Source organism: Belonocnema kinseyi, chromosome 2, assembly GCF_010883055.1.
Source record: "Belonocnema kinseyi isolate 2016_QV_RU_SX_M_011 chromosome 2, B_treatae_v1, whole genome shotgun sequence".
NCBI classification, from domain to species: domain Eukaryota; kingdom Metazoa; phylum Arthropoda; class Insecta; order Hymenoptera; family Cynipidae; genus Belonocnema; species Belonocnema kinseyi.
The window spans coordinates 58,673,355-58,686,799 of NC_046658.1; the positions used below are offsets into that span (position 1 = coordinate 58,673,355).

The 13,445-nt window shown below is 31.1% G+C and overlaps 1 protein-coding gene across 1 annotated transcript in view; it reads left to right on the forward strand.

Annotated features, from left to right (window-relative positions):
• Positions 1-9,533, forward strand: part of LOC117168405 — an 11,498-nt gene extending 1,965 nt beyond the window's left edge. The window contains exons 2-3 of the mRNA XM_033354038.1: positions 1,057-1,947; positions 8,987-9,533. Of these exons, the coding sequence (XP_033209929.1) occupies positions 1,057-1,941 (885 nt within the window). The 3' untranslated portion in view covers positions 1,942-1,947; positions 8,987-9,533. The remainder of the gene's footprint in view (positions 1-1,056; positions 1,948-8,986) is intronic.
• The last annotated feature ends 3,912 nt before the right edge of the window (positions 9,534-13,445 follow it).

Here is a 13,445-nt window from a genome sequence, read left to right on the forward strand (position 1 = left end):
AATTTTCAGTGAAGTTCCTACCAAAATGCAGTACCTAAACGTACTTTATTGTACTCTAATACATTTCCCAAAGTTTCAGCTCGATATTTCATTTACAAAAAAGTTCTTAGGTTCAGAAAAACATTCAGTGAACTGAAAAACTGTGGTCGGTAATATAGGTATTTAGCTGTGTCACATGCCCTTAAATGAGTATAATAATCTTCTACCGAAAAGAAATAATTTTTATACAAACTCGATAAATTTCCCAATTAAAAATAGAATGATTAAATTTGCACTCAAAAAAATTAATTTCTAACAAAAAATACAAATTTTAGACAAAATAGTTAAATACAGTAATATAAACCCTGTAAACTATACTGAATCCAATTCTAATAGACAGTAAATGCTTTTTTACTGCTAGAAAATCATAATTATGCATTAAGACATTTCCAAGATAGCTTTTGATTTCTGTAAGTTCAATTAAATATTATATTCGAAATTTTGATTGACACGACAAAATCAGGGACAGGTTTGGCAGCTGAAAAGAAGTTGGAAGCAATTTAACTTACTTTTTGTGTGTTTAATAATAAATAATAATTAAAATAATAAAATACAAATTAAAGAGAGTGACTTTGTCCCATCTGGTCCCGAAAAATCCAATTTGGAAAATTTACATATTACTGTATTCTCGAATTATTTAATATTTTTTCTTTTGTGAGAATTGCTGTTCTGTTCTATTTATTCCTGTTCCGCTCCGGTCTCCTCTACGATATTTCATTTTCGATATTTTTAAATCATAATTACAAGTCGGTAAAAATCAACTACAGTGAGACCCGTCAATAGCTTTACCTTCTTCTATAGCCATTCCAAAAATTGACGTCGCGCCCCAGGTAGGTGTAACAGGAGCTGTGTGGGGTCTGTGGTTGTCACTGAGGCGTGAACAAAAAAAGTCGTTTTCAGCGGAAGCAATAGTCTCTTGAGTTATTTCCCCACCATCGCTAGCCCCAAAACCGGTGCAATAGAAGAGTTTCACTGTATTTTTAATACTTTAATATTCGAAATTTTAATCTTTTTCAGGTTAACAAAGACCGCATAAAATATCTGGATCGCCCCGAGTTGTGGGAAGTTTATTTATCAGAGGCGATAAGTAGACCTTTAACTCTTGTCCATGTTATACAAAAACTTAAACTCCCTGTGAAATCAAGACTCGTTGTTCATGTGATTGGTGCCGATATGGAAGAAGTTGGGATGTCGATTTGGGAAGTTGTACTTCATTGGCTCCCTTCCGTGACTGAACTTAGAATTGCCTTTGTCGGTCCTGAGCTCGACGCAAAGAAAACCTACACGAGCAAGCTTTGCAAAAAGTGCTGCGAAAAGAAGAAGGAATTGAATTTTGAAACATTCAATGATCAATACGAGATGTACAGTACCCTTAGTATCTCTGCCTTGAAGCCCGACATTGTCATTGGATACAACATGGCACCTTTCGCGTACACAACCTGGACGACGAGCATTGGCAAATTAGTTACGATGCAATCTCCTCTGATTATAACAGCAACTTCAGAAATTGAAGCCTATCGAGTACATCACTGGATGAAGTCTTGCTTATGTACCGCCGAATACTATTCTTCTAAGCCAAATCCATTTGCGAGTTTACTGGTCGAGAGAGCCGCCGAGCATGAAAGGCTGGTTGCGAAAAATAAGTACACGATTATTTACAAGGATTTGTACAATTTGTCACAGAAGCCCTGCTCCGGTTGTTGTGTCACTCCGGCTACTACCAACTTTCCTTGGGTAAACTTGCAAGATCTAGCTTCCAGTTTATTGTTCAATAATAACGATGATACGATCAAGGAATCTGATAAAGAGGCTGGCCCAAAGAAAAAAACAGAACCGATGCCTCAGAGCGAAAGGAAGGTCAATAAAAGGTTGAAAGAGAAACTGAAGAGGAGCAAGAAATGAGATCTTGTAAGTCTGAGTTCTGAAATTTGATTAGTCACCCAATTGTTACTAATAATTTCGTATACAAATATACAATTAGATATCTAGAGGGTAACTTTAGTTTAAAATGAGTCACAGGATAGGATATAGGTATAGGATATTGGAAATCTGTATTATTATCGGAATGGTAAATGACCGATCAGATGAGATACTAATCAAATCCCGTAAAAATAGATATTTGTTTTAAATTTTTAAATTTATCTGCTATATCATCAGAGATTGTACCTTACCGACAATAGATTTACCCTCCAAACCATGAAGGCCGAAAATCTACACAATATCGATCAAGTTAAGAATCTTCAATAACAGAAAATGCTTAACGTCTTGATAAGACTAGATGAAAAATAATATATTTTTTTTTTAAATTAAAATTAAAATTATTTCTTGAAAAAGAGATTCTACTCCATCTTCACTCGATTGGGAATCGAACCACGAAACTTCTAATTGCTTAATTGGAAAAGCACCTGACCGGGAATTCAGAAGTTTTGTGTTTCGATTCCCAATGGAGTGAAGATGGAGTAGGATCTCTTTTTCAAGAAGTAATTTTAATTTTAATTTAAAAAAATAATAAAAAAATAGATATTTATCCTATAGTTTTAATTCCCCTCAAATTCTGGATTTTTATTTTTCTAAACTTTTAATTGAATTTATTTGCTAAAAAAATATCTTTCCCTTTTGTTCCGTTGGGAATCGAACGCAGGTCTTCCGACTATTGGTTGGGTGCTCTACCCACTAACCTACTGGGGAGATCGAAAGAAGAATATTTTTCCACTGGTATGCGATGCGGCAAGATTTACAATTCAATTAAAATGGTAGAAAAACAAAAATCCCGAATTTGAGCGGTATTAGATAGATAGTGCAGATATTCATTTTCATCCAATTTGATCATTATCTCATCTGGTCGGTCATTTACCATCCCGATGATAATTCGGATTTCCAATTTATTTTAAAATGTTGAAAAAAGTTCCCTGATTATGAATATTTAAGGGATAACTTATCAACAACCTTACACGTTTTTTTTCTTCAAAAGAAAATAAGAATAAAATGTGCGTTAAGTTAAAAAGGATACAGCGATATAAATAAAAGAAAAACCACGTAACATATAATACACTGGAACCTGGAATTACTATCGGCGAGAAAACTATAGGCCTTTGAAGCTTAACAACTCAGTCAAAAAAAATGCTAGCGTAACAAAAAAACAGTCATATAAAAGCTGAAACTGTTCTATGTAAATGAGCTTGATTATTTTTTTAATTTCTCAACTGCAACTGGTTCAAAACAGTCTTCCTCATACTCATGAATTTTTCAAATTTTTGCCATCGCCCCTTGTATAAGAGATAATGCTCTAAACTTGACTGTTCTTAAATGTACCCGAAAATCCTTACTTTTTTTTACATTTTTCAGTCTGTTAAGCGCAAATTTTTTTTTACATAAACATCTTCAAGCTCATTTACGTAGAACACTTTCAGCTTTTATATGACTGCTTTTTTGTTGCGCTAGCATTTTTTTTGACTGAGTTGTTAAGCTTCAAAGGAAGATGCCTATAGTTTTATCGCCGATAGTAGTTGCCTCGAATTTACTATATTCCTGGATATGATGGCGCGTTAGTTATTACAGTATCAAGGCCAATGCAAGCCATACTCGAAATGGCGTTCCAGTATATATGAACGTTCCCTAAGTTATCCTTCTGAAATTTTGCGTGCTTAGTGTTTGAACAATTCTTTAAAACAGTAAATTATTCAGGGGCCATATTCAAATTACGCTACCGATATTGGGCTATTTTGAGTCCCCCGCACACTGGTTCAAGACAGTAGTCTTTCCATGCGAAATAGGATGATTTTACACTAAAATTGGCCAACAATAGGGTAATTAATTCTTTGAAGTTAAACGAATGTAAATACCTTTTTTATGAGAAAAACTTTAAATTCTTAAGATTGCATGACAAAATATGTTATACTTTCACCAAAATACTTGTATTTTCTACCGAAAAAAATTGTATATCAACAGAGATACATTTTTTAGTCAAAAACGCGTTTTTTTTAACAAAAGCAAAAGGTTGCATTACAACCAAATACATTGAAAATCTTCAATAGCCCTCCCTTCTATAGCCTTTCCGAGAATTGAAGCCGCGCCGCATGTTGGTGTAACAGGGGTGCGCGGGATTTGCGGCTGTCACTCAGGCTAGCAGTCAGGCGTAAACAAACAAAAGCGGAGCAGGCTATAATGAGTTAGTTGCCACCCACCGTCAGCCCCGAAATCGGTGTTATAGAAGAGTTTTACTGTAGTTGAGATTTTAACCCTTTAATTGTCACGCGTCTAACGAATTTCGGTAATTGTCACACGGGGTCCATGGGATCCCAGCGTAGAAAACTGGATAATTTCTTGAGCTTTAAATAGACTTACCTGAAACTTAAGTTTGAGCGCGTCTAGGGCGCGCGACGATTGTTTCTCGCGCTACGTGCTCGTTCTTTATATTTTTGTACATCCTTACGCAAACATTTTAAAATTAAGACTCAAAACATCCGCCACTGTAATTTTGCGATTGTGAATTCACTTTCGTTAAAAGAGCTTAGCCCAAGAGTTTGAGCGCACCTAGGGCATGCGACTGATGGCAGTCGCCCTCCGCGCTTGGTCTTTGCATTTCTTCCGCATTCGGGCACACACCTTTTAAAATCAAAGGTGAACGGACCGGCAACTGTAATTTTGTGATTTTGAACTCTCTTTTGTTAAAGCTCGTTTGGCTTTAACGAACAAATTCTCATCACGTATCTCGTGCTTCGCACTCGATTTCGTCCAACATGTCAACGTGCGAAGCACGAGATACGTGATCAGAATGTGTTCGTTAAAGCCGAAGGAGCTTTAACAACAGAGAATTCACAATCATCAATTTACTGTTGTCGATGCTTTCACCTTTAGTTTTAAAAAGTCTATCCACAAAGATCGAGCGCGTAGCGCAAGGTAAATACATTATCGAGCGCGAAGCGCGAGAATCAATAGTCGCGCGCCATAGGTGCGCTGAAACTTGCGAGCCGCGTACCCAGCGCGCGATGAGAATGTGCCCGCGATGCGGCCAGATTTTTTTCTGTATAATTGACCATTTTCAGCTTATAGCGTTATAAACAATTAACAGTGTGACCACTGGACCAGAAAACTGGGAAATGACCGGGATTTTTTTGAGACCGGGGAAAACCGGGAAATAGCAGTGAATTTTACAAATTTTAGAAGAAAAATCTGTCAAGTTCGATTAAATAATCTGTTGAATTTGTATCTTCTCTAATTATATCATTCAGTTTATAATGCGTAATTCGAAAATCTTTTATTTAACAAAATTTTCTATTTCAGAGTTTTATTTTTAAGCGTAAATTTTTCATTTAAAGAATTTTAAAATTCAGTCAACACTTTTATATCAATTATAATACATTTTTCATGTAACTCTGCCTGGGATTACTTACTAGAAAATTGCAAAATAAAAAGCAAATTGTATTTATCACGATTATTTTTGTATTTGTTTCTTATGTTGCTTTAAATTGTATTCTAACGATTAAATAAAAACTACTGCGCATCTGCATAGGGTCTAATACAGGGTCCTATACGGGAACCTATGTCCTCTTCCGTCTTTTCTGTGCTTTTTCCAAAAAGTTAATTTTTAATCTTATGTTTTACGATTAAAAGAAAATCTACTCGACCTATCGAAAAATAATTAATAATAAATTTATAGATCTTTTTAGGCGAACAACTTTTTTCTGGTAATTTAAGTTCATACCTTGTGTCGTTTTTTCAACCAAATTTAATATTTTTATTTTGAATGTTATTTTTTACGTCTAAAGCAAAAACTAACTGTCCTATCAAAAATTATAGCTCTTTTTTGGATGAACCAGTTTTGTCTCATTTATTTCGTGGTTTATATCGAAAAGTGATTCATTATAAATTCGTAGTTCTTTCCAGGGCGCGCCATTTGAGCTTTTTTTATTTTTTCCGTATCTTGCATAGTTTTAGTTTGTTTTTTTTTGGATTTTGAAAATGCTCTAACTCTGATAATTTTCTTTTTATAGAAAAAAGTTATGGGGATAAATTGTTTGAGTTTCTGAGTACTATGAACAACCGTACATAGAATTTTTAAATCTTGAAAAAAATGTGGTTTCAAACATTTTTGGTACGATCAAATTTAGAATTTTCAACTTTTAGACCAAATTGAAAAAGTTGTTATCATAATCTTGTAGGGCTTTCAAAAATCAGCGTTTTTCTTTTCCAGACTTTTTCGTATCATGCGTTGTTTGGTTTAAATTATTCATTTTAGTTTTTTTTTTGGATTTTGAAAATGCTATAACTCCAGTAATTTTTGATTTTTCGAAAAAAGTCATTAGGATAAATTATTAAATTTTTTGAATACTACGAATAACCGTACAGAGAACTTGTGAATTTTTAGAAAAATTATCTAAAAAATATTCAAAATGTGCCCACTTTTTAAATTTCCATCCAAAATAGCTGGCTAACGAACTTGACCTTTAGTTTAGGACACTAAACGAGTTTGCCAAAGGGCAATCTAATAGATTAATTTTTTCAAAAGTATCGTGTTCACAGACAGACAGACGGACATACAGACAGACACATTCATAAAAACCTGTTTTTCGGATTCAGGGGGTCTCAAAACGTAGACATTTGACAAAAACTGGGGGGGGGGTCAAATTTTACACAAATCTAATACCTTCTCTGATGAGAAAGTAATCCAAAAAATGAAGCAGGCATTATAGAAATATTCGCGATTGAAAAAAGCATGGGGTCTAATGGACCCCGAGTGACAATTAAGGGTTAACAAAGATGAATTTTCAATCCAAAAGGAAGAATTTTTTTATCAGGAAAGATTACTTTTCTACCGTAAAATATGAATTTTTAATATAAAAAGGACAGTTTTTTGACTTACACTAAATAATGTGACTTAATATAGTTAAGTTTTCAACTTACTAATATACATTTTAATTAAAAAGTCAATAGCGTTATAAACAATTAACAGTGTGACCACTGGACCAGAAAACTGGGAAATGACCGGGATATTTTTGAGACCGGGAAAAACCGGGAAATAGCAGTGAATTTTACAAATTTTAGAAGAAAAATCTGTCTAAGTTCGATTAAATAATCTGTTGAATTTGTATCTTCTTTAATTATCATATTATTCAGTTTATAATGCGTAATTCGAAAATCTTTTATTTAACAAAAGTTTCCATTTCAGAGTTTTATTTTTAAGCGTAAATTTTTCATTTAAAGAATTTTAAAATGCAGTCTACGAAGACTTAAACAAATTAAAATTAAAAGCGCTTAAAATTAAAAATTTTGGATAAAAAAAGGTGTTTACATGATCAACTGTAAATATAAATTGATTAATTATTTTAATCTTTAGGTCATAATTTTTTACAGTAAATATTTCATGTATAAATTATTAAAAATTTATTTTAATTTCATTTTTAAGTCAAGGTACGTTAATTGCAGCTTATACTGTGTTGAAACAAATAGAACATACTAAAATAATAATTTTTTTGACAAAAATAATTTTAACATAAAACGTGTTTTTTCGCTGTATACGATGAAAATTCCACATTTAACGCTTAATTTCCGACAAATTTAAATGTTTTTCATCCATTAATCATTTTAAATTTGCAAAATAATAAAAAAATTGTTTTTAAAAACAATTTAAAAATCCTACCTGGTTTCGCGAACCAGGTGAACGGAACAGGACATTATACGCCACAGCGTCTCATTATAGTATCCTTTGCATAACTTGCAAAAAACTCAATAGAAACATCCAGGTAGGATGTTTAATTTGTTTTTAAAAACAATTTTTTATTATTTTGCAAATTTTAAATGATTAGTGGATGAAAAAAATTTAAATTTGTCGGAAACTAAGCGTTAAATGTGGAATTTTCGTCGTATTCAGCGAAAAAACACGTTTATATACAGGGTGGACATGCTGGGGCTTACATAAATGGCGAGTTGAATGCTACCCGAATTGCATAACAGCAGGGCAGAAGCCATTATACAGGGGTATTTTCATATTTCGCGCCTTTAAAGATGCATTCGGATCGACTATTCGATCAAGTCCGTGCAGGTTCGGATCAAGTTTATGATAGTTTCCATGGTTGCGTTCGAAACTTCAAACGGATATAAGTGTCAAAACAATATAGGTTATGTTATATAGTAATTACAAATAATAAAAGTGTTTAATTAATAATGAAGTGAGACATGTGAACTGAGAAGTAAACGTCATTTTTTTCTGTGCCAATAACATTATAGAATGGCTGCTAAGTGACAAATACTATAAAATAGTAATAATATTCTGTGCTTCCAGTGGGCGAAGAGTGAATGGTGTTTAACGCTTATTTTTACTGCATAAAAAAGGCATGTTATGAATAGACAGGATATGTATCAAATAAAGTGAATGAAATATTACATGCGTAAACTTTAAATTAGCATTGCCTACATTTGCTGACAGCGATTAGGGAAAACAGGTGAATCTGAACATAACTATTTGAAGTTTCGAACGCAACCATGGAAACTATCATAAACTTGATCCGAAGATGCACGGCCTTAGCCGAATGGCCGATCCGAATGCAACTTTAAAGGCGCGAAATATGAAAATACCCCTGTATAATGGCTTCTCCCCTGCTGTTGTGCAATTCGGGTAGCATTCAACTCGCCACGTATGTAAGCCCCAGCGTGTCCACCCTGTATATACATATCCGTACATACATACACATACATACATATACACTCACACAGAGAGAAATATTTTTCCCCATAATTTATGCATTTTATTTAAAAAAAGCGCAACTTTTCAAAAGGTTTCTGTATATGTCGATAAACAGCAGATTTTTCTCGACATTTTAAACCAAAATTACCCTCTAGAATTCGCAGTGCATACAGAAGGATTAGTGGTGACTGGATTCTGAATTCTAGATTTAATTATTGCTTCGAAACGGATTTTATAATTCAATCCTGGTATTTTCTTTTACAGAACCCGCCAGATGTGAGACCTCTTTTTTCTATAGATAGGACAATATTCGAATGTTCGTAAGATATTTATATTATTTAGATTTCATGTAGCGTAAGTTTTAAGAGCTTACAATTCTTATGTAAGGCATATATGCATCATACCTGTTTAAGTTTGCATTTCGTTCACTTATTTTGTTCGAGTTTCAAATATTGCTGATTTTCCGTTTAAGAAATGAAAATCCACAGTCCACGATATTGTTCATTTTCAAAATTCGATCAATTTTGAATACTATATAGGTTTCTTGTCAAGAATGATTTAAAAAAGTTAAAATTTTAAGATTAGAAACAACTTAATAATTGAAGGATAAAAGAAAAGTTTTTTGGAAAAAGCGCAGAATGGGTTTCTTCAATTTTGAATATGTATGCGATATCTCAATATGAGTACGATAAAAACAAAAATATTTTTATGTTTATATATTTGAAACGTTTATTCAAATTGAATGCACGATGTATTTTTTAAATCTGTCAGATAATGTTCCATATTATAATAATGACGATAATTAAAGATACAATGACCAATGAAAAGATAAAGAGTTTTTTTTTATCATATTTCTAATATTTTAGTAAATTTGTTCATTTTTGTCTTTATTTAAAAGGCTGAGGATATTCATACGATTTGCCGTATGAATAGACACTTTGTATTTAAAAAATAAATCAACATTTTTTCTTATTTTTTTTTTCATTTCCAAAAAAGACGAGTCCCTTTTAACCTTTTTGCCAATCTCTAATTGAAAATAAATTTTTGGGCGTGAATTTAATTTTTCAAGTCTTAGACTTGCTTGTCCACTTTCGAAAAATATACAGTAATGTTCAGAATTACTTACATTTTAAGTTGGTTTATAAAATGGACAAAAAAAGAGGTCAATTGATTATCCCAAAAATATTTTGAAGAGAAACACCAGCGTAAATAATAAAAAAAATATATTTTATGTCCCAATTGTTTATTTAAATTTAGATGTTTGCATATTTTAATTCATATAGTTCAATTTTAATTTTCCAAAGCTAATTCTGTTCCTTGAAAGGTTCTTTACTATTATATTCGTCATTTTCTTATGGGCATTGTTTTATTTAGAAAGAATAGTCTAATTTTTTAGATTATTCATTTTTTTATCTAAACAGTTTATGAAATACTATTTAATAGAAAAATTGACGAATAAAATTTTCTAAACTACCTTATAATGAGTAGTCTTAACTTTTGTAAATAAAATGAAAATTACAAGTTTCGTTTGAAGCGGAAGAAAAAAACACGTATACAAAACTAAATTTAAATTATTAATTATGACTTTTTTAAAATTATTTAAGCTTATAGGTTTCAATTATATTTTTGTACAATAATGAATTATCCTTTTTTTCAGTTTTATAAATAAAGTTAAAGATTAAGTAAGTTTGAATTTCACTGTACACCTAGAAGGTCCTCAATATTCTAATGTAACAAAGACGTTCCAAAAATGAAGATCAAAAACATAAATAAATGGATAAAGAACAATATCATAACACAAATTATTGAAGAGAATTGATTAAATGCCGTTTAATATTAACGCTTTTTAGGGCATTCCTAAACTTCTCCCTCCCGCCACATGGCTCGCCGTAGCCAGCCCCTCCCTCCTAGGAGTTAGATAACCTTTTCACAAAAGCTAATTAATTAAATAGGAGACAACTCAAGCTTCTTGAAACTAAAATTTTATTTTTTTAAATAATTAAATATTTATTTTATAAATACTATACAAGCAAGAAATAAAGAGACCGCGCGTATTTTTTGTTAGTTTAGTATATATGTATCTTTGAAAAATACATATTTTCAAGAATATAATTGAGTTTTCAACAAAGAATTTTTTCAGTTGATAAAGAAAAAAAATCTCATCGAAAATGTTGAGTTTTAAGACAAATGCTAAACTTAAGGAAAAAATTGAATTTACAACCCAGAAATATGCATTTTCTATCACAATATATCACTTTTCGTACCAATAAAGACGAGTTTTCAACAAAATAAGTAGAAAAATATAATTTTTCTAGCAAAAGTGGAATAGCTACATTTTCATTAAAAACATTAATTAAAAAAAAAACGAGTTTTCAAGCAACAAAGAAAAGGCATTCTTAACTAAAATGATGAATCTTCAATCAGTAAAATTAGTTTTGAATCAAACAATAGTTAAGGTTTTCAAACAAACAGATGAATTTTCAAATAACAAGATTGAACTTTTACAAAAAAAAAGATACATTTTTAGCAAAAAATAAAATAGTTACATTTTTGGTTTAGAAAAATTGAACTTTCAACCTAATATATGACACGCTCAGAGCAAAAGCGAACTAAAAAAAAATTGCGGAAATGAGAAGTAAAAACATGCGATAGCAAAAAAGACCTAAGAATTAGCCGAGTGGTAAAACGACACAAGAATGAAGGGAGAAGATTCCCCCGACTTTGCTGCTACGAAGACCAGCCTCGTGTAAAGCCGAAAATGCGCGAACATGACCCGAGCTCACCCGAATTCACGAATAAAGACTAATCAGCTGCTCCCACAGCTACCAAATCGAGCCTAAGATTTACCCCCACCATAGGTCTTCTATTTATATCTCGATCCCGATTTGAAAGAAATTAAAGAAATTGGCGATTCTGATGTTTCGCGTGATTCTTAATTTCATGCATGATTCGATTTCGAAGTTATGTTTTTCAGCTGTATATAATATGGATATTATTACTATCAACAATATTTTACCTAGATGCGGCAAGGGTCTAATTAGGCCACATGTCACGAGAGCGGCGCTATCGGCGATTTTGTGGCTTCGTTTTTTTCCGCTACTTTTCGTCTAAAGTCGGCAATGCCGCTACATTTAAACGAATTATTTTGACCACATGCCACGAGACGGCGCAATAAACTCTGCTTTGTTCGAGCGGGAATTTGAAATTTTTTAATTATTATGGATTATTGATTTATTCTGCAGGACTGAAAGTCACTTTTCTTTATTTGAACATATTCTTAGTATATGTAATTTATTTGTATTACTTAAAAAAATTAGAAGATTGTGTTATAGAAATTAAGAATGAACAAGTCACTGAAAAGATGATAAAGATAATTAGGTATAAAATCTAGATCTAGAAAGAATGGGATAAATTTACCATTGTATGACAAATTTTACTGTTGGTTATACATAAATCAATTTTAATAATAATATTTAAAAAATAATAACATGGAAGTAATTGATTGAAAATCCTGACCTTGAAATTCCATATTTTATTTTTATGATAAATACTTGTGAAAAGTAAAAAAATAAAAAGTTTTATTTTAATATTGTATACCTAAAGAGGATAATTCGAATATTTACGTGAATATTCTGGACTATTTAAAGAATACTTTTTATGGCAAAAATATTCATTTTATTTTCAAATTTCTCTTTAAAAAAAAAGAAAACTAAAAAATACTTTAGTGCAATATCAAAAAATGTTTTCTTTTTCTATTTTATTCGTAAAAAGTATAATACTACGAATTTTTATGTGAACATTCCGGACAATTTAAAGAGATCCTTTTATGCTCAAAAAAGGTACACGCCATTTTCATATTTCTATTTAAAAGATAGAAAACTAAAACATACCTAAATATCATATTCAGCTAATTCATTAATTATTTAATTAGTAATATTATTGAAAAAATTAAAAGTCAATGAAAATATTTCAGCAAAATTATTTTTCGCAAGCAGGTGCATATTAACAGTTTATTTTTATTTATTTAAATATATATATACATATAAATTATAATTATATAAATTAATTAATATAATTATATCATTATGTATACATTATAAGTATATTAGGGGGAGTAAAAATAATCAAATTAGTCGAATCGTTTGAGCTGAGCGAAAAAATGTGTGGGTTGACATTCAAAAAAAGTAAACAAAAATCTAAAATCGGTTAATATATCTTCTGTTCCCTTTTTTGATTTAAAAATTTAAATTTTTGAAAATTCCAAAAAATTTCCCTATTTCTTCGAAAATTATGGGGAATTTTTTCTATGTGCAGTTTTTGTATAGGACTCAATAAAAAAAAAAACATTTTTCTGGCTATTTCCAAAAAATTCTAAATTAGGCAAAAAAATTTGTTTATTTTAAAATTTTTATTATTATTCACTAGAAAAAAACTAAACATAGAAAAAGTTTGCCATAATTTTCAAAGCAATAGGGAAACTTTTTGGAATTTTCAAATAAAAAATGGGAACAGAAGATATTAACCGATTTCAAAATTTTTTTTTTACTTTTTTCGGATGTCTACCCACAAATTTTTTTCGCTCAGCTCAAACGATTTAACCAATTTGATCATTCTCACTCCGCTCTATTATACGAGGGTAGTTCAATAAGTCCTTAGAATGAAGTATAAAAACAATTTTTTTTGGGTAAATTTTTTTTTATTTTTCAACATAATCTCCTTGGAG